This window comes from Melospiza georgiana, chromosome Z, assembly GCF_028018845.1.
Source record: "Melospiza georgiana isolate bMelGeo1 chromosome Z, bMelGeo1.pri, whole genome shotgun sequence".
Taxonomy (NCBI): Eukaryota; Metazoa; Chordata; class Aves; order Passeriformes; family Passerellidae; genus Melospiza; species Melospiza georgiana.
This window is the reverse complement of record NC_080465.1, coordinates 64615600-64637646: the sequence shown is the minus strand read 5'-3', so window position 1 is coordinate 64637646 and position 22047 is coordinate 64615600. Positions and strand designations below refer to the sequence as shown.

General features: G+C 40.8%; 1 protein-coding gene across 1 annotated transcript in view; it reads left to right on the top strand.

The window, feature by feature from the left end:
• TRPM6 (transient receptor potential cation channel subfamily M member 6) overlaps positions 1-22047 on the top strand; it is an 86373-nt gene that overhangs the window by 9757 nt on the left and 54569 nt on the right. Inside the window, exons 2-11 of the mRNA XM_058044564.1 lie at positions 130-209; positions 1003-1041; positions 12109-12289; positions 12656-12869; positions 13668-13792; positions 14554-14725; positions 15980-16154; positions 17476-17599; positions 18654-18726; positions 18841-18941. Coding sequence (XP_057900547.1) covers positions 130-209; positions 1003-1041; positions 12109-12289; positions 12656-12869; positions 13668-13792; positions 14554-14725; positions 15980-16154; positions 17476-17599; positions 18654-18726; positions 18841-18941 — 1284 coding nt within the window. The remainder of the gene's footprint in view (positions 1-129; positions 210-1002; positions 1042-12108; positions 12290-12655; positions 12870-13667; positions 13793-14553; positions 14726-15979; positions 16155-17475; positions 17600-18653; positions 18727-18840; positions 18942-22047) is intronic.

Sequence of the window (22047 nt, the reverse complement as noted above, 5' to 3'; positions counted from 1 at the left end):
AGTCTTACACGCAACATAATGGGAATAGCTCTGAGTTATCTATATACAGATGTATTGTCATTACAGTGCAATTTTTGACATCATGTTCCCAAGTTCTGGAATGCATTTATATTTGAAGTGTCTTTTTAGCCCCCCAAATCTTGGATCGAAGAAGTCTTCAGTAAAAGAGAATGTTCCCACATTATTCCCAGCTCAAAAGAACCACACAGGTAAAGAAAGCAAATTCTCTTGTTTTCTGTTACATTTAAAAGTAATCAAAGTAATTTTTATGGGCATTGTGTTTGGTTTGGACAGTGTTTTTTAGTGTCTCAGCCAATGATTGCTGGTCTGTGAGTTTTCATGGATCCCATCCCCAGTCTGTTTTATATGAAACTGTTTATTTGAATTAGAAATTGATACCAATTAACCTTACTGTGCTTCTTAGATTTGTTGCTGTCAGTGTGGTAATAAAAACAAGTACAGTATCCGATTAAGAGACTGAGTTACATGGAGTTACTGCTGCACCATTTTCCCCCTTCCTTAAAATAATTACTGCTGCTGATCACAGTCTTCTGATACAGAAATTACTGGTCATACTGGTGTAGAGTATGAAAAGAGTAGGGAAGAGATCAAATCCTCAACCTATGCTTTAGGAAGCAAACATAACTTGGCATTCCATATTATCCATCAGGTGGATGGTGTGGCCTAGATAAATTGGAGATCACACTCTGAGAATGTAAACTTGTAATTTTGATCATTTGGTTTTGAACCCATGGACAGGGTAGCAGATGTAAGATAGATAACTCATCTATGAAATGAAGATCTGACATACAGTCTGAGTTGTGAAATGCTAAACAAATCACTGAAGTTATCCACTGCATTTTCCAGGGGTTTGTGGTGGAGATGACAGCCTTTTTTGTTGTTGATGAGAATTCTTTCACTGTTGAATTGATATACTAAGAATAATTTTAAAGCTGTCTTATTCTACACTAGCATATATTAATCATCCACTTTTCATCACAGATGTCCTACAGGATGCCAGGTGTGCCAGAATTTAATCAGGTAAGAGTGCATAAATATATATGTACTATTTTTATAGTCACCTAGTAATAGGCAATCCTGGTCATGGAAGCAATGACGAGAGAAATATCCTTCTTGTTTTATGGTCAGAGCAGCATTTCTAGGGATGTGCTGGAGAATGCTTGGCATAAATATAAGTAGAATAAATGGTATGATAACCTTGGATTTATTTGCAATAGAAAATTCTACCCAAATACCTTGTGTGCATGATTTTGTTTTAATGTCCTCCTGAGGAATGGAAGGCAGAAGTGTGTCTTTAAATGAGAGTCAATTCCAGCTATATCCCAGATTATATGAAGGAGAGGGAGTCTATTGCAATAGAGAACAGTGAGAAATATGGAAGGAATAAAGAAAATTAAGGGAGAAGAAAAAGGGTAGAAGAAATACCCCAATAATAGGATTTTTGAAAATGTTTCATCTTCTCTGCAGTGAGGATTGAGTGAGGAGTTCTCTGGAGTGAGGATTAAGGATTTGATTTTGGGAAGGCAAACAACAAAAATTTCATTACTTTGGTGCTTTTAAATTGTGTTATTTTCAGGGAAATTGTATCTTGTGACCTGTATTAAATAGTTTGTTTTCAATCCAGTATTTGTCATTCAAATGGTATTACCAAACACATTTTGGTACTGTGTATTTATGATAATACATTATCAGTTATTGGAACAAAAATTTCAACTTGCATTTGTTTTGTGTTAAAGGCATCGGATAGCTGAGGCAACAACTGGTGACTAGCAAGCTGGTGTCATGTAGTCTGACAATCTGTGTTAACATGATTATCTGCCTTTTCATTGTGCTTCACATTTCATTTTGCTTCAGTGATTTACAGGAGTCATGTTTTACAATGAGTAAATAAATTACTCCTGAAATCAGATCACTGTAAAGGGCTGATATGCAGAGTGGTGCTGGCATTGTAAGGCAACTCATTTGTGTTTCCATTCAGAAAGTGTGAGCTCCTTCTAAGAGGCTGGTCTCATGTATATCTTGCTTTAGAGCAAAAGAATAGATATTCAAAGATTTTTGCAGGTCTTTCTGAGAGAAGAAATGTAGGGGGTGTTTTAATGCTTCCTGCTAACCTCCAGATACTCAGCTGTGAATTGCTATGAAAGTTACATTGTCCTTCAAAATACAGTTGTTTAATTTCATCTCAGTCAAGACTACAGCAGTTCTGTTGTTCTCCCCTCTCCCCCCTCAGACCAGGTTGTTAATCAGCCTGGGAAGATCAGTAGGACAAAAATTAATGTACAGAAGTGGAAAACCAAAAGATGAGCTTTCACTAAATCAGCCTCCTAGTCAAACATAGTTTAGCTGCATAAATGCGAATACAACGCTTGGAGAGAGAGGAAGAGGAACAGGAAATGTGCACTCCATTGGATGGATTTTTTTCTTTCACCTTTCTCTGTCAAGACATCCTGTATCTTTGTGTGTCTTTTATCTTGTAGTTGTTTCTTTCAGTTTTTGCTGAGCATTATCATGCTGTTTAATTTAATATAAATCGAGTTTGTTGGTCTATGTTTGCAGATTGTGTGTGGGTGTCTAATGTGCATTTCAGTCAGCCCTTATCTAGCAAGTACATTTCCCAAATATCAACAGTTCTTGTCTTCTTGAGTATCTCAAAGTGTACAGAGAGCTTTGTTCTAGGAGAATTTTTCTATTTCTAATAAGGAGAAATAATTTCCATATAATTGTTATGACTAGTTATTTTGTATTTATTAGATCAGCAATAAAACAGGTTTTGGGCCTCCTGGATTCTGTAGTTCTCCACAACAGTCAAAAAAAAATGTGGATATACTTGATGCCTACAATAATTTGGCCTAATATTGTAGGCAAATAAAATCCCCTAATGATTTATTTTGTAGAGAACTTCCAAGATTTGCAAGCAGTTTGTGAATGGAAACAGTTTGTGAATTGGGTTATGCAACTAATTTTTTGATTCTAAGTAGAATTACTCCATTTAGAAGTTGCTAATCAAATTTGCTTCCCAGCACCTTTGTCCATGCTCCGCTGGTGAGCTGAAATTGGTCTCTATTTACTCTTCTGTGCAGTACTTACAAAAACATCCCAGACAACAGTTAGAATGGACTCTCTATATGAGTATTCATATATGAGAATACTCTCTCTATGAGTATTTAGCAGTGAGGTGTCAATTTCCTGCATCCTTATACATCTGAGATGTTCTTGCAACTTGTCTATATATCTCATCTTTAAGGTGAAAGTTTTAGACACAGCTTCTAAACTGCTGCCTGGGTATTGCAGTCTGACTCCTGCAGTTACTTTTACTTCAGTGCCAACCCTTTGGGTTTTCCACTTGCTCAAAGGGTGACTTTTCTAGTAGCCTGCTTTTATGTTACTGATGATGTCCCCATCTTCTCCAGTAGCTTGGTGAGCTTTTGAGGCAAGAAAGGCAAAGTCATTGCAAAGATGCTTTCCACATATCCATAGGATCACAGTTAGTAACTCAGGGTGTCAGGGACATGGTCTCCAGTGTGCTCTGCCAGGGGAGTCAGATGAGGATGCTTCACTCAGTTGTGTGAAACCCCCAAGGATGGAGATGACCCACCCTCCCCAGGTCATGACTCCACTGCTGGGTTGTTCTTCTGGAAGAAAGGCTGCTTCTTATTTCCAGCCTCAGACTCCATGTTTCAGCTGTGCTGCTCCCTCTCACCCCTCTGCCATGCCTCACTGAGGAGCCTATCAACATCTTTCTGCATCCTGTCCCATCAGAGCTGGGTGTGTTGTTGGAGCCCCTGAAGCCGTGTCTCATCCCAGCACAAAACCATCCCCTCTTCTCAGAGATCAAGGGCTCCAGCCCCACCACCTGTGCCCAGCATGGTCAGTCTGCCCCTGAGGCCTCTCCAGTTTGCTGGTGTCTCTCCTGTGCTGTGGACTGAAGCTGGAGGCACCAAGCTGGCAGGGGCTCAGTGACAAGCATGGAGCAGAGGGGACAGGCCCTGCTGTCCCTGGTCCCTCGGGCCATTCCTGCTCACACCACCCCAAGCACCTGTGGCCCTCATTGCTGCCCAGGCACCTGGATGACCCTGGCTCAGCCCGTTGACACCCAGGACCAGGTCCCAGAGCTGCCAAGCCCCTAGGGCTGCACATTCCTTCCATCCCCTTTTCCAGGTGGCAGGTGGACAGGCTGAACAGGAGAGGCCCTGTACAGACCCCAAGGAACCCTTCCTGATACTGACCCACACCCAGCCAGGTCCTCACCCGCCAGCCTGGCATCCCTCCCACACTGTAATGTCACAGCCCAGATACAGAAACCTGGCTAGAGCAAAGGTAGGTACTCTCCTCTCATCCCCACAATTATGTTGCAGAAAGCGGTGAGGTGGGTGAGGCATGACTGACCCTCGGTTAATCCTTGCTTACTGCTTCCTGTCACTGTCTCCTCCTTCCTGTGGCCAGATGATGTGGGCTCCAGGAGGCCTCACTCCTTGACTTTACTTCAGACTTATGGCCAGATGGCTGGCCTGCAGATCCACAGGGTGGCTTCTTCCTGTTTTTGAAGACATGCATGACATTTGCCTTTCTCCAGTTATTGGGGACACCCTGATCTGCACAGCCTTGGAATCTGGCAGTACAAGGGCATCAGCCTCCTCCCTCAGCACCCTGGGGTGCAGCCTGACATGTGTGTGAAACAAGTGCTCCTGTGTTAGGCATCATCTCAGCCTACTATTGCCACTCCAGCTTGAGCACTGTGTCCCAGAGTGTAGGAGACTTCCTTCTCCAGTTTGCTTTGGCAGAGCATTGGATGAAACAAACCTAATTTGCCTGGGTTGGAAAAGTGGGGTGCAGACCTAATTTCATGGCTTCTGGGTATCAAGAAATACCTTACTAAAGCAGCTCACCTCTTGCATTTCCTTCCAGTTGTTTTGGGGTTGGTTTTGGTTGGTTTGTTAGTTGGTTGGTTTTAAAAATCTTCTTTGTCACCAGTTAGTTCTCACTCGTCTCCACTGAAAACTCTCTTTTAGAATGCGTATCTCGAGAGTCTTGCAGATGTTTCGACCTAACCTGCCCCTAAATGGACAAGTAGTACAGCTGAGGCCTGAGGCAGTTGCATCTGGGTTGTTGAAGGATGTTTGGTTTCTTAAAAGAGGAAAAGTGAAGAATTTATCTCCATTTCCTAGGGTATATTAACTTCTGACATGTCTGGACTGTCAGCTGTCACTGAAGTTAATCCTGTAGAAGAGGAATTACACTGAAGTTAATCCTGTAGAAGAGACTGAAGCCTGTTGAAGCCTGTGTGAGAGTAATGACTGAATTTGGAATCTGGGTTATGATTCCAGATGCAAAACTTTAATGCTAGCTGAGTTTCTGGTCTCTTTCTCTCCTGTTTCTGACTAGGACAGGGTTAATTACTTGCAGAAGCCAGCCAGGGGCCTGGCTAGGGCCCAGAGGTTGTTCTCTGTCATGTCAGGTCATTGCCAAGGCTTGTGGGGAAGGGATTCTCTTCTGGGGAGCAGGGTCCCTTCTGGATCAAGGTAGTGCTGTCTTGTCAGGGGTTTTCCATGTGAATTGTTCATTTTTTGTGCCCCTTGTCATCAGTTTGTTGCTGCTGTTGATTTCCTTATCTCACTGCTGTTTCCAGCAAACTGTTCTTATCTCAACCCATGATCTTTACCCTTTGTGCCCTCTGTTCTCCTCTGCAGCCCCAGCAGGGGCAAGGGCAGGGGGAGGAGGAGGACTGAGAGAATGGTGCGTGGTTTGACATGTTTCAGTGGGAACACCAAACTGGGGAATTACAGAATCACTAGGCTGGAAGATTCCTTTAAGATCATTGAGTCCAACCCATGCCCTAACACCACCTTAACAAAACCATAGCATCAACTGCCACATCCAGTCTTTCTTTAAACACATCCAGGGAGGGTGACTCCACCACTTCCCCATGCAGATGATCCCAGTACTTTATTACTCTATCAGTAAAACACTTTTTTCCTAATATCCAACCTAAACTTCCCTTGGTGCAGCTTAAGACTGTGTCCTGTTAAGTCTGTGAATGTTCTGTCAGTTGCTGCCTGGAGAAAGAGACCAACCTCCACCTAACTGCAGCCACCTTTCAGGAAGGTGCAGAGAGTGATAAGGTCACCTCTGAGTCTCCTTTTCTCCAGGCTAAATGCCACCAGCTCCCTCAGTTATTCCTCATGGGCCTTTGTTCCAAACCCTTCACCAGCCTTGTTGCCCTCCTCTGGCTGCATTCAAGTGTCTCAATGTCTTCCTAAACCATGGAATACCATTCCTAAAACATGGCAGCCTTATTTGGCACCTAATGTGCAGGTGGAAGAGCTGAGATAACAGAGCTGCTTGGAAACAAGTTTGATCTCGGTATTTCACAGTAGGCATGGAGCCATGTGTCACAACGTTACTAGGTCTATTCATGTGGCTGTGGTACCCAACGCTGTCTATGTTGCCATATGAGCTCCTTCCAATGATCTTTCCCTAAGTAGGGTGAAGAATCAAGATTGCTTTGTTGCTCTGCTGTGTGATATCACTTATGGCATCATAGCATCAAGGGCCATGAAGGTCATTTGTGATATGTGTTCAGTGTTGCTCTCCTAACCTGATCTTGGGTGCTACCTTTGGGAGTCAATTAATAATTGTATCAAGTCCATGGGGAAAACAGTGGAGGATAATTTTCTCCAGCTTTTCATCCCCTTTTCCTCCTTCAGGCCTGTTATGACAGCTTTGGAGAATTTTTTTTTTTTGGATGTTGAAGAAACCATTCTTGTTGCTAAGTCTGCCAGGTTCCCCAACATGGCCCACACCATGGTTAGAGAAATCTCAAGAAAGAGATTTCTGGGAGGGTTGTTCAGAGTTCTGCCCCAAGGATGGACAATCATGAGTGGCATTCAATGTGGAAGGACATGGGCCAGTATTTGGAAGACTTCTCCAGTGAATTGGAAGTTCACCCCTAAACCACTACAGGACCCTGTTGAAATGATAAAATATATCATGGAAAAATGCTGTGTCAGTTCCAGAAGGGTGCAAAGTTATGCAACATGGTAGGCTCTGACTGCTCTTTATTGAACACTGCTCAATACTAGAATGTGCCCTCAGGTGGAGGACAAGGAAAGCAAAGCAAAAAGCACTGTTGCCACTCAACTGCACCTGAACCAGAGGAACAGCCAGCGCCGGTAGTGGTTGCTGCTACAAATGAAGAAGTCCAAGACCAAATCAGTTCACTTAGTTAGTTGAAGAGAAAGTAGGGCCTTCATGACAGGAGGAGGAGGGAGAGCCAGATGCCCTGTTCCCTATCCCTGGGTGAGCTGTGAGATATGTGAAAAGATTTCAGCTGCCAGTCAGGTGACCTGGCAGCTCTGATGCTCAGGTGTTGTGGCCCATGATATGAAACTAGGTGGTAATGAGGCTGAGGAGCTGGGATCCCTGTCCCAGGATCTGGCACTGACGAGGGCATTGGGAAGAGGACAGAAGCTCTCAGCCTTTGGAGGTGACTCCTGTCAAGCGTGAGAGAAAGGTTCTCTCTCAGGGATGATCTAGTAGTGCACCCAGGCAGGTGGGGCACCATGGAGAAAGGTATCCAGTACCTGGGAGAATGAGTCTTCTGGAGGTAGTCTCTATAGGGATTCAATTAAGGTGCAGTCCCCTGTAGATCTGGATGAGGTCCAGAGTGCACAATCCACGTGGCAGAAGTTTGTACGGAGCACATGATCATTGTACACCAACTCTCTGGCATCCATGTCCATGACAGGAGGAGGAACAAAGTGCTTTAGGTGATTACCTAGCTACAGCCATGTGATGATCCCTACTGACCTGCACCTTGTCTGTGGAAAGACTGTCCAAGACTGCAGACAGACTCAAAAGGCTCAAGTAAGGTAGAGAGGAAATGTCCCATGCCCCACCAGTATGGACTTGTGTCTCTGCTATTGGGAGCAAGTGGACCCCTTCAAGAGAGAGGGTACTGATGAAGAGCAAACCTGTGATTTTTGTTGCATGATCATGGAGACGATGTGTGGAAGTGGGATGGAAAATTCTCCTGAAGACTGCTTTTGCCATAAACCAAAGTAAGGTCAACTTACTGCCCAGGAAATTCAGTTAGGAATAAAATTCAATTTAGGAATAAAATGACAGGATGGATGTCATCAAATTCCAATGGATGTGATCAACACATTAATACCTGTGATCCCAGACAACCAGCAAGCAAGAAGCACAGGCTTTCCTAGGTGTTGTGGGTTTTTGAAGGATCTGGGTTTAGGATTACAGTCAGATTGAAAGTCCTCTCGATCAAGTGACCTGAAAGAAGAATGATTTTAAGTGGGGTCCTGAACAACAAGCTTTTGAAAAAATCAAACTGGAAGCTGATCATGCAACAGCTCTTGCACTGTCATGACAGGACAAGACATGAAAAATGTGCTCTACATTGCAGGTGGGGAGAATGGTCCTTTATGGAGCCTCTGGAAAAGTGTATCTGGGGAGGCTCAAGGAACCCCTTGGGTTATGGAGTCAGAGATGTTCTTGGTTGTGGAATAGTACTCCCCAGTGCAGTGCCCCCACTGAGATTCTCCAAAACCACATGCCTCTCTCTCCCACTCCATCTTTCCCTCCCCCTTTCCACTGCAGTGGGGTGAAGCTGAGAACTGGAGACACAAAAGGCAAAAGATCATGGTTTGAGATAAGAACAATTTACTGGAAACAGCAATTTGATAAGAAAAAAGCCAACAGTAACAGCAACAATGTTAATTTAAAAAGCATACAAAAAAAAAAAGAGGAGTGATAATGCAGAAATGAAATGCTCACTGCGGAACTTGTGACCCCAGCAGGTCCAGCCTCAATGCTCTGTCCCTCTTGGGACTGGCACTACCTGAACATGTCTCTGGCTTGAAACCAGCTCCCTCCACTACACATATTCAACCGGAAGTAATCCCTTCTCCCCCCCAAGAGAGAGAGACAGGCTCAACTCTGCCTCCAGCAAAGATGTGAGGTGCTAAAGAGTAACATCTGGGCCCTAGCCATGCCCCATTGCAGCTACTGCAAGGAATTAACCCTATTCCGGGCACAAGCAGGACAGGGATGCAAAGGATCTGAGGCCTGCTACACCCCAACTGAAAGAGACCCTGGCAGTTTATGAAGGAATTTGAGCTACTTCCAAAGTGCACCAAGCACAGCTCCTCCTGGCACTCTGACTGCCAGTGCTGGGCTGGATGTTCAAAGGGAAATTCCCCGCCACACATCATGGCACTGATGCTTTACAGAGTAAGTGGAGTGTGCTGATGACACAGCAGGCTTGAACAGGAAACTCCAATTACCTAGGAATCAGGAACTGGCCCAAAGTCAAAAATTTTGGATTTTTGTCAGAAGAGGACAAAGAGGAGCTGAGACATCTTGAGGAGATCCCACCATATAGTCAGCTACCAGAAAATGAAAAGTGATATACTCTCTTCACTGAGGCTTCCTGCTGTATTGGAGGGACACATCAAAAATGGGAAGCTGCTGTACTGGAGTCCCATGTGGCAAGCTGCAGAAGCTATTGAGGGACAAGATGGATCAAGTCAGGTTGCAGAGCTGAAAGCCATCCAGCTGGCTTTAGATACCACTGAATGAGAGAAATGGCCACTGCTCTACCCCTGTATTGACCCATGAATGGTAGCAAATGCTCTGTAGGTGTGGCTGGAACAATGGAAAAAGATAAATAGGCAGTGCAGAGGTAAACCCATGTGGGTTGCTGAGCTCTGGAAAGACACCAGTGCCTATGCAGAGAAACTGTCTGTAAAAACACATTGTGTAGATGCACACACCCCCAGGGGCTGGTGTGCTGAAGAACATAACAATGGACAGGTGGGTTGGTCTGCCAAGATTAAAGTGTCTTGGTTGGACCTGGGCTGGCAGCATAAGTGTGGATTATTTCTGGTTCATTGCGCCCATGACACCCCAGGTCAACAGGGAAGAGATGCAGCAATACAGATGGGCTCGTGTGTGAGGGGTGGATTTAATGATGGTCACTGCTTCCCAAGGGATCTATAACTGTGAAACATGCACTGTGATCAAGCAGGCCAAGTGGGTAAAGCCTCTGTGGTATGGGGGATGATGGGTAAAATATAAACATGGAGAGGCCTGGCAGATTGATTCCATAGATCCCTGGTTCAGACATCATATGGTATTGAAGGGATATCAAATTCCCTGTCATGCACCAGCCTTGGGAAAGTTGAATGATACAACGGACTGTCAAAACCACATTGAAAGCAATGGGTTGTAGGACCTTCAACCCACGTGGGATCTGCATTTAGGAAAGCCATTTGGCTGGCTAATACCAGAGACTCTGCCAATTGAACTTGCCTTGCTCAATCAAAATGTTCACATACTGTAGAAGGGGAGAAAAGGATAAGGTCTTCATGAAGAATATGTTTGGGAAGTCAGTTTGCATTAGCTTGTTTCAAGCAAAGGCAAACCCACCCATGGGAATGTTTTGTTCAATGACCTGGGTATGCTTGGTGGATAATGCAGAGGAACTGTGAAACAGGATGTGTACCTGAAGGGGATTTGATTTTTGAGTGATAACAGTCTGTAATGCCAAACTGTGTGTATATTTTTGGTTGCTGGATGACACTGGCACTGTGTGCCATAACTGCCATGGACAGTGAGTACGGACTGCTCCAGATACACTGGTCATGAGCTCGTGGTGCAGCTTGCAACCACCCGACAGCACAGCAGCCCTCCTGCCCTGGAAGGGATCTAGGGCAGAGAAGCCACAGTCATGGGCTCAGTGAATGAACTCTACAGATATCTTGAAGGGATAGCCATTGACTATGATACCTAAGATGATACTTAAGCTTGTGTGTCTGTATGTTTATATGTATATATATGTATAGATACACATGTATATGTGTGTGTATATGTATATGCATGTATGTATGTATGTAATTGTAAGGCGTATGATTTGGTCATGACATAGATGGTATAGAATAAGAGGTGAAAAGTGTCCCCATTCCTGCCAGGACAGAATTATTTTCTGCAGGAGCCGAGGGGGGCATGGCTAGGATTTAGGGGTTATTCTCCACCACCTCATATCACTGCTGGGAGTGAGGGATTCTCTCTCTTCCAGGGAGTATCACAGAATATGCTGGGTTGGAAAGGATCCACAGTGAGCATTGAGCACTGATAGGGCTATTCCCAAGAGTCATACCATGGGCTCAAAGGTATGGGCTGGCATAGAGTGACAGAGGTAGTGGTTAGGTGTTGTCTATTGTTGAGGGGTTTCTGTGTGAAATATTCATTTCTTGTGCTGTTTATTATTAGTATTGTTGCTGTTACTGTTTGATCTCTTGTCTTGTTGATGTTTCCAGTAAATTGTTCTTATCCCATTCTGCAATCTTTACCATATGTGTCTCCAGTTCTTCTCTCCAGTGCACTGCATGGAGAAGGGAAGGGAAGGGAAGGGAAAGGGGTGAGTGAGTGAACAGTGTGTGGTTTGGAGAGTCTCAGTGGGAGCATTAAAGTGAGGATTACCATACCCAAACCATGACAATCTCCCTCAATACTGCCCTTCAATTCATGTATTTCGTATATGCACTTTGCTGGCTTCCAAGGGTTAACATAAAGGTCACCCTGAAATTCTCCTCCTGGTTGTTGAGGATAATTCCTAGATCTTCCTTTAGTACTTAGAATAACCAGTGGTACTACTCATAGCAAACCTCAGTGTCCTACAACATTCCTCTGAACTGGAACAGATCAGAACCTGCATTGCTCCGGTCAGAATTTCTGTATGGGACTTTCAAACAATTACAGAACCACTCAGAATCACAGCATGGTTTGGATTGGGACTATTGAAGACTGTCCAGTTAAATCCCCCCAACTGTTATTAGTGTTCCTCAGATAGAGAACAAATTCTATACCCAGCTAAACATATTTATGATATAATTCCATGTCACCCTGCTATTGTTGCAATTTCTTTCAACACAGCTAATTTTTACTGCATTCCATGTGAGACAACTGCAGTATTTTTCTTTGCTGGAAGTTATTTGGGCCATTCACATGTAAATACTAAAGGTGTATGCAAGTGAGTCTGATATAAAATAATTTCTGTATTTTTAATGTGAGGTGCTGCTGTGGCCGGCTGATTGGAGAGCACCCCGGAACAGAATGCAGCTGGCCTGTTTATCAGGCAGGCTCGCAGAGCGATGGTGGAGAATGGTCTGTGCAAAAACACACAAAGATGAGTCCGACAGACGCGTTTGGTACAATCAATTTTCAAGATGGAGACCGCACATACCATGCCAAGGTAATAGATGCTGTGTTTATATGTCTGACTTGTTTTTGCAATTTCAGCATAAGAAAAGAAAGGCAAACAAAGGCAAAGATTTGATTGGGTGCATCGCAGACTGATTGCCTTAAGAGGGCAGGGGAATCTAAAAGCAAACCGGTTTAAAATGTGTGTATATTTTTATGTTGAACTTCACTGTGGTTAGGGATACACTGTATTGCATTTTGCACATGCATTTTGGTGCTATCATGTCCGGGTAGTATGACAGCTCTAACCCTTCACAAATCTGCAGGACATTAATCCTTACAACTTTGTAATGTGTTGTAGTTTCTTCTCCTGAAGAATTTAAAAGATGTTTATTTTACCCATTATTTTCCTTTTTAGTATATTAGACTTTCTTATGACAGCAGTTTGGATCAGCTGTTGCACCTGATGGTTAAAGAATGGCAGATGGAATTGCCAAAGCTAGTGATCTCTGTTCATGGAGGCATTCAAAATTTCAAGCTTCCCTCAAAGGTCAAGCAGGTTTTCAGCAAAGGGCTAGTGAAAGCAGCTGAGTCTACAGGAGCATGGATAATTACAGAAGGCATCAACAGCGGTAGTGTAATTATTTTTCTTTGTTTCACTTTTCCTTTTGGTGTTTTTTCCCTGCATAATAGCATGTAGGGTCAAAATAGAGTGAAATTGTCTGAAAATTAGTGATATGTTAATACAAAATGAAGACATTTTTATATAAAGAGCAGTGCATAATTCAAAGAAAGGGATCATGTTAGTTTGCTGTTGACACACATTCTACATATTTTACTTAGAGCAGAGTATTCTGCATGTGTTAAGAAACACTGCATATAGCCAGAACTTATTTGCAGTAAATTTATCTGCTTCTTTAAAATATTTGGGTTTTGTGGACTATGATTAGTATTTTTGAAACAATTTTCAAAGCTCAATTTAACTTGTGTTTTATAATTGATAAAGTTTTGAATCAGGATAATCCAATAATTAGCCTATTAGTAGCTGAAAATCTCTTTGGACTACTCTCAAAAACTCAGAGGGGTCAGTAAACTGTGGAACTGAAAGTTTTACTTCTTTAGCTGTTATTCAATCTGGTGATTTTACAGGAGAACTGTCCTGGGCATTTATGTAACTAATGAAGCTTTATGGGTGTGAAAAGCACCATTAGCAACATGTAAGAGTACTATTAATTAGAAATATGTGCTGAATTTGAAGCAGTGGTACATTACACCCGAACTGTGAAGTGTACATCAAATACACAAGTTGGGTACACCATTTTGGTTTTGGTTGAAACACAACTACAAATTATGTGATGTGAAAACTTTCTTGGTGTCCTGTAACAGGTCTCTGAATATGGAAAAAAATTATCGTTTGATTATCTGTTTAGGAGTGTCCAGGCACGTGGGGGATGCACTCAAAGGCCGTGCCTCACCACACCTGAGGAAGATCTGTGCTATTGGGATTCCTCCATGGGGTATCATTGAGAATCAGAGGGATCTCATCGGAAAAGATGTGAGTTGGATGCATTTTAATAACAAAAGCCTTCATGTTCATGGGATGTTAGAGCTTTCTTGCATACCTGATTATCTTGTGGATTAACTTCACTAATTTGATCTTTTTTCACTATAATAGAGGATTAGGTTTTACTCAGCAACAGAATTTTGCATGGCATTTTGAGGCACTGAATTTTGCTTTTTATGTATAAATGAACAGCTTTAAAATGCTTCTCTTCTTACAGGAAATTGCCATTCCTTTTTAAAATTTTATAATTATGTAGGCAACTCTCTTGTAGTTGTATTTCTATATTAAGATTCAGAATGAACAGTCAGGTTAGCAATGTACACAAATAAGCTATTATTGTGTATTATTTGATTCACAGTCTATTTTATATTCACAAACTATGACTTTATGTGAGGGCATAATCTACTCAGGTGTCTAAAAGAACTTAAGTAGCAAGGTAAAATCATTCCTGATAAATGTTAGCTCATGTATTATTAATGGGAATACAACCCAGGGAAACTATGCCATGATGTTCCAGCTGCAAAGAATGCCAGGCAGTGACTCTAAGGGTTGCAAACCCAATCAAAAGTGTTTTCCACGGTATTACCTATGGATTTGTTGCTGTTAAGAATCAAATGTTTGAGTAGCTCTAAAAGCATGATGGAGAATTCTGAACAGCCACACTGTGATGAAGAAATATATGCAAGTGAGGAAACATAAATTGTGCTATTTTGTTGGTTTCTTTGAGGACATTTTTATTTTGGTTTTCTCAGGTAGTTTGCCTGTACCAGACTCTTGGTAACCCACTCAGCAAGCTGAGTACGCTCAACAGCATGCATTCTCATTTTCTAATGGCAGATGATGGGACAGTAGGCAAGTATGGGAATGAAATGATGCTCAGGAGGAATTTGGAGAAGTACATGTCACTTCAAAAAATACACACAAGTGAGTATTGCTGTGGAAATATCTGCTTTATGACAGAAAAACCTGCCCTAAAAGATGGGGAGGTACTTTACCTTTCATGCTATGTATTGTACATCTTGATTTGCCGTAGCTTTCACTGAGGTCAAATGTCATTAATTGTATGTGTCTTGAACTCTAAAACTCAGGAAAATGAAAAGGACAGCATTTTCATACAGCATTATGCATAGGGATGAACTTACAAATGGGTTTCTCAGTTGTAGAGACATCTAAATGACTCAGATTATTTAGAAAATATTGAGCATTTGCTCACAGTTTTACATGGTCGCTATTTCACCACTAGACACTTCTCTAGCATTTTGTGAGATGGAAAGATGGTTACATTCAGTGGAATTCAAATCCTTTTTACCATGTTAACTACTTTTGCCCTCATCATGCCTCTCTATTGCAAGTCTATGACCTCCTCAAGTACAGCAATGAAGAGTGGTTGAAGAAGCAAAACCTTTAGCCAATGTTTGACAGATTGCATTGCTTCCACTGTTTATTTATAAAGAAGTTACAGTAAAGAAATAATTAAATAAATATTTATTACATAGACAATTATTTCCTTTTATGCACTTATTGTACAAATTATTTGTGGAAGTGCACTATTACCTGGTCATTCAAATCTTGAGGTATGTTAAAAAGGCATTAGTATTATGATGTTGATGTTGCCTCCTTTATCTGCTCACATAATAGAATTGGCAAACTTAGAAACCAACCCAATTTTTAACATGTTCGTGTATAGAGCTTTTTACTTGGACTCTTATTTTCTTAGTATGAGCTTTTGCAAGTCAGGCGTTCACTTTCATTTCTATTGCATTGTACTTGAAATTCTTTTCTGTTTGTTTAAAAAACCTGCAGTGCTGATGTAACACTGGGAAGAGTCTCTGAAGAAATACCTGATTACTTTTCTATGTCTGTAGGTAAATATGTGGCTGTTGAACATGGTTCAATTGCCCTTGCATGTGACAGCTATTATAAAGGGAAGAGGGATATTTAGAAGGATGTTCTTTCTTCCTGATGGTTTCAGTTTTTTCAGTAGTTTTTAATGATCTTTTTTCGTCGAGTTGAAGAAGTTTTCTGAAAGTCTTAAAAGATGTAAGTGAAATGACAGATGGTGAAGGAATGATTTCCTCTCCATGTTGAACCACGTATAAGTATTTTTTCCCCAATGTTTTGACTTTTGGGTGTGTGACTGAGATTTGTTTGTAACTGGTTAGGTGTGTTTTGAAACAGGAATGGGCCAAGGTGTTCCCATGGTCGGGCTGGTGCTGGAAGGAGGCCCCAGTGTGATCCTGATGGTGTGGGAGTACGTGAGGGCCAGCCCAGCTGTGCCGGTGGTGGTCTACGAGGGCACTGGCAGAGCTGCAGATATCCTGGCCTTTGCCCACAAGCACACGGGGGACACGGGGTGAGTAGTGGCACCATGCTCCTCCTCCCTGGCCTGCCATGCTGCGGCAAACCCCTGTCTCAAACTACTGGGATCATTTCTAATGCTTCTGGTAATGATGCCCCCCTGGTCTTTTGTCAGTTTTAACTTCTGTGGTAAGAGAATGGAGTTTCTTTCTTCCCTGCCTCAAACTAGTGCTGAGATTATTACTGTGCTAAATTTGCTATGGCTTTTTTTAAGAGAGAAAACTGCATGTAGCTACTCTGAGTTATGAAATTTCTCACCTTTGGTGAGACACACTCATGGACTACCCCCAGAGTATTTGCTATTGTTTCAGCTCAGCCATGTCGCTAGCTATCAATATTCTGTCTGTGGGCTTGGATTTGGATTGTACAAAACTTTTGAGAGTAGAGCTGGGGTTCACTTCTGTAGAAGCCTCAGGCTGGAGTAGAAGGAAGACTATGTTTCTTCATCTTTGGTTTTGGGTTACTCAGTGGTAGCCCAGATTTGTCACCTTTGTCGAGGTGTCTGTGTCACCACCAGTCCAGTCTCAGCTGCAGACTCTATTGAACCTGCCCTGGTGAAAATTCTGCATCCAAACTGGACATAAAAATATATGTTTGTACAGCAAATTAATATTATATGTAAAAGTTTTTCAAAGTCAAAGAGCTTTTTAAATAAAAAATTGAATTTTAAAGAGGTGCCCTGTGTTCACTCCCATTTAAGAAAATGGGAGTGAACACAGGGCACCTCTTTAAAATTTAATAAACTTCATATCCTAATTGTTTACTTATTGTCTTTCATGAATATACTTTTGGATATGTGGTACTTACCCCTAGTTTGTTTGAGAACTTTTTTCTTCACTTGCTTTTCCCCCTATATTTATGATATTTAAAAAAAATTCCTTCCATTAAAAACAAAGACAATGTGAATGGAAAGGTTAACATAAAGACAAAAATGAGGAAAAATGGGAGAGACATGAAGTCAAATGAGTAAATGGTAAGGAACTTCATTTTATGTCTATTTTTCTTTCTTTATTGAAAGAAATAAAAATCACTTTCAGTAATCTTTAGCTCTATGTTCACAGAAAATCCTTTGAAAATTGTTAATTTACTCATGTGTTGTATTTTCAACAGTAAATATGTATGTCAGAACAAATGTGTATGTGAATAATAATTTATATTATGGGACAACTTTTCTTTGTGCTGAATAACAGATTAAGTCAACAGGGAAGTAGAAGAAAAAGAAATTTCTCCTAAGTTTCAGCTTTCCTGAAGAGCCATTTGAGTGGGTAAGAAATATCTAAAATAGAATTGTCATTGATTATATGTCTGTTTTCCAGGGATCTGTGCCCTCAGGTGGAGGAGGAGATCTTAATGATGATTCAGAACATATTTAGGTTGGAACAGAAGAAGTCCAGTCGTCTATTTCATGTCTTGATGGAATGCATGAAACACAGAGAGTCTGTGAGTAGGGCTCATGTGCTGAGTTTAGCAGGTCTTCATTTCCTGTTACCCTTTTTGCTCTTTCTCTGGTGGGCTGGCATAGGTGCAGGTGTTATATCTAAGATAAAGATAGCACAATTGTGTCTGTGCCAATTTCTATATTGAATAGCTCTACTAAGCTTGTTTAGTTAACTTATCAAGTTTCAGTTTCAAACATTGTTAATAAAACGAGAGCCTTTCTGATTTTAATAAAAGACCAAATATCTTTGTTTTCACAAGAAAGATCAAGTAATTAGTAAATTTTTCTTCTCCACTAGAGTCTTATTTACAATTTAGAAAGGTTTCCTTCCATTCTCCTTCTCACAAGAGAATTGTGCTAGAACTTGTCTCTGAAACACCACTGGTAACTGGAAATCCCCTCCCTCCCTCCAGCTGCTGGCCATGCACTTGAGTAAACTATATTGGCTGCCACCAGTCACCATCTTATTTTCCATGTGACTTAGCGTAGTTTCCAGGAGCATCTGCTCCATGTTTGTGCTGAAACTGATAGGCCTGTAGTTCCCTAGGTCTTTATTTTTAGCCTTTTAAAAAATGGTAGTTTTGTTTCCCCTTTTCCAGTTACTTTACCTCTGTCACAACATTTCAAATATGATGAAGTTCCCAGTATTTAAACAAATAATGATAATTGGACTAATAATCACTAAAATGGGTACTACCCAGTACATTTTTAGTATTTTTTGTATTACTTTATTCGAGTGTCCTTTTTCTAGTTGAGAACTGAGTGAATATCAGCAATGTTGCATTTGTACATTTCTCAGGTTTAGAGGTTAATCAAAAGGAAACAAACTCATGTAGACTCTTGCAGTAGGTTTATTCCAATTTTCCTGGGGTGCCATTGCATTAAAAACCAAAATGGTGCCCTTTCTGTCTGAAGCAAAGGAAAATTGTGTCTGGACCCTTGCCATTGTTTGTGTTGAAATGTGTATGATTTAATCTACCACAGCCCATACAAAGGAGAAATAACTACAGACTTCTCTGCCTCACCTCAAACAGTGTACTTCTGCAATTCTAACAGATAACCATATTTGATGCCGAGTCAGAAGATGAGCAGGACATTGATTTGGCAATTCTGACAGCACTCTTGAAAGGTATTGAAAAATACGACCTGTTTTTATCTGACATGCAGGCTCACTGACTTATCTTTACAAAGTAAGGGAGTAACTTAAATATGTGGAAATTGATAAATCCTTGCTGCCTCCTAGGTACGAATATATCTGCTTCAGATCAGCTAGATTTGGCATTGGCCTGGAACCAGCTAGATATTGCCAAGAAACACATACTTGTTTATGGACAACACTGGAAGGTACTATTACCCGCTCTTTCTCACCATATCTTTACACTTTTTTTTTGGTGATGAATTTTTAATGATTTGCATTTGTCAAGCTTTAATTAATCGTTTGAAGACTGGACTCAGTCTTGTGTAGTCTGCTTCAATATTGGCGGAGCATTACCCTTAAAATAGTGAAGTATTCAACTATGCAGTGCGTCAGATCGCATTTGTTTTTTCAGAGAAGAGATGATATCCTAAGGTTGGTTTTGCTGTGAGCTTTTCCAAGTAGTTTCAGTTTCATTCTGGGTATGCATTTTTCAAGCCTGTGTTGGCAGTCAGTGGAGCTTAGGGATATGTCATTGTAGCTTAGAATACTCTTTTCTCCAAAGATATAAACCCCAAAAGTGTGTTGCATCTGTTTTCCTAGCTCTAGACAGAAATACAGAAATCCCAGCGTAAATCACCAGGTAAAAAAAAAAAAGTAATGTCATTATTTTAGATGTAGTTTCTTAGGAATAGCTGTAATGAGAGAGTTATGATCCGATTATAAGAGATGTCTCTACTCAATTTAAGGTGTAGAAGTGACCATACTCAATAGTAGAGATTTTATAACAGTGAGTGTGAGGTATGAGAAGGGGACAGAGAAAGAGAGTGAGAGAGGGGTTGAACAGAAGATACTACCACAGGGATTCCTGCTGTGTCCTGTTGCTTATTCTTCACCCTGGTCTTCAGAGGTGTGGTGCCTGAGCTGTCCTTCTGGAGGCACCACTTTTACACAGTTTAAGTGCCAGATACTCACAAGATGTGCTGTTCCCATATGGGAAATCCCATTCCCATTACTTGAGTTGGCATGCAGATAAGCACTTGCTTCCTTTCTTACAGTTTGCCACAGTGGGAATTTTTGTCCAGATGCTAACCAAACCTTTACCTCCCTTAGGCATGGAATTAACTCTTTCCTGCTGTGCCATCTGTGCTTATCTCAGGTTCTGTTGTGGTGGCTTATCTTATCAGGACCGTGTTTTGGGACAACTAAGTGCATTTTTAGATCCTTGCAGAAGGCAAGCCAGGATTTAGACTTGCATGTGTATGAAAGAACATACAGTAGCAATTAAATTAATTAATTATTTAATTAAATTTAAATTATGGTTTTCAAATTTTCATATGTAACCCAGTAAGTAAATATAACCCTTCATAGATGAGTTTTTTTGATACATAAGAAGATTTTTATAGGTGACAAATATAAAACTCCATGTGCCTCAACACATTTTTCCCATTTGTTACATGAATTAATATTTTCTTCAAGAAATAAAATGGTCTGAGAAGTACTTTCCAGAAGTACTCTTTCATTCCCTGCCAAGAATTACAAGGTTGATTTTTGATTTTTTTTCAGTCCCCAGTGTGTTTTCTTCTTTAAAATGTAAATTTTGAAAAATGGGCAGTTGTGTGTATTTGAGTGGCCATAGCTGGTTGTTTGCTGCAACAAGAGACATGATTTTTTTAATCACCAGACCATATTTTTTTGTGGTGCATAAGGCTGAATATATGGAGGACTATGCCTGGGATGTCTACAATTGAAGATCCATGAATTAAAGACAGGATATTGGAAAAAAATTTATTAATGAGAAGTGTTATCAACTGTTGGAACAGGATCCTCAGGGATGTGTTGAGTAATCAACCACAGAACTACTTAAAAGACATAGATGTGGCATTAAGGATAGGGTTTAGTGGTGGATTTGTCAGTGTTAGCTTTGCTGATTGACTTGATGATTTAAAGATCTTTTCCCAATTAAGTTATTCTATGATTCTGTGCGGGGGGGAAATAACATTTTTCTGATTCCTACCTCTTCAACACAGAATGGATTAGGGACTGATTGAGCAGTTCAGCCTCTTTACTCTTGGCTTTTCCAAGGTGAATATCAATTTGGTTTTTCCATATTTTTAACAATATTTCCTGCTCTTCTGTGTACTTGAATATTCAGATGTAAAAGTTATCTTTTGGGATAGGTAGATCAGCACTCAATATTCTCATTTAGATATTTAGGGAAAAATTATTATTTTACATATTGTTCTCTATTAACTAAAGGATAAATCTTAATAGGCTGTATGCCTTTTAAAAATATTACTAACTTATATCTGGTTTATATTAATGATTGCAGAAGATAGGTCCATTAAAACTTTCTTCTACCTGTCACTGCCAAAATTCTGATTTCTTCCTACAAAGTAACTACCTTGCTTCCACTTATTCTGCTGTGTTTTTTCATGTTGTTATTATTGTACTTCTGTTATATTTGCCCTTACGAAGTCCTAATTCTATTGATATGCCATACTTTGACAACTTGGTTTTTTAACAATTTGCATATTTCATATCTACTGTCTATGTTTCTGATGTCAAAGGGGCCGATTTCAACTGTACTTCAGTTCTCTGGAAACTCTTAGGTGAATACCACAGGGTCCTGGCAATTTGCCACTACCACTTCATGGATGGTTTCTATAATCTTTTCTGCTGATACTTCAGTTTGACACAGTTCCTCAGATTTTTCTGCCATAAAGAACAGCTTTGATAGGTGACTTTCCCAGCCTGTTTGGTAAGCAGTAGGACAACAGATTAGTTTGCTGTGTCTACAATAGCCTTAAGTGTTTCTTTTATACCTGGTCATCCTCTGTCCTTACAGGTCCACTGGCAGTCCCCCTACTCCCACTCCTCTGCTTCTGATATGTTTGAAAAAAGCCAATGTATCTGTTCATATCTATTTCAGTACAAAGTTTAGCACTATTTTGAATGAAAAGCCATTGTGTTCTCCCATTCATGTAAGATTTAAAGATCTCATAATAAACAAGCCTCATATCTCTTACTTCTTCTCCAAGCAAAAATTGGTATGACATATATATCTGAATGCTTTTCCTTTTTAGGTAGGGAAAAACCCCAAAATTTTTCCTGCACTGAAAAGTAAAAAAAAAGAAAGAAAGAAAACATACAAGAATGGTTTTAAAGCTTGCCTTTAACTTAGTTGCTTTCTTGATTAAAGTGAAGCAACCCTCTGACTGTCATGGTACTGCCAGACCTGCAATTGTCAGGTTCTCCAGTTTCTGCTAAGTTATTGTGGTTGTGTGTTCAAATTTTGAGTTACATATTTAGGGG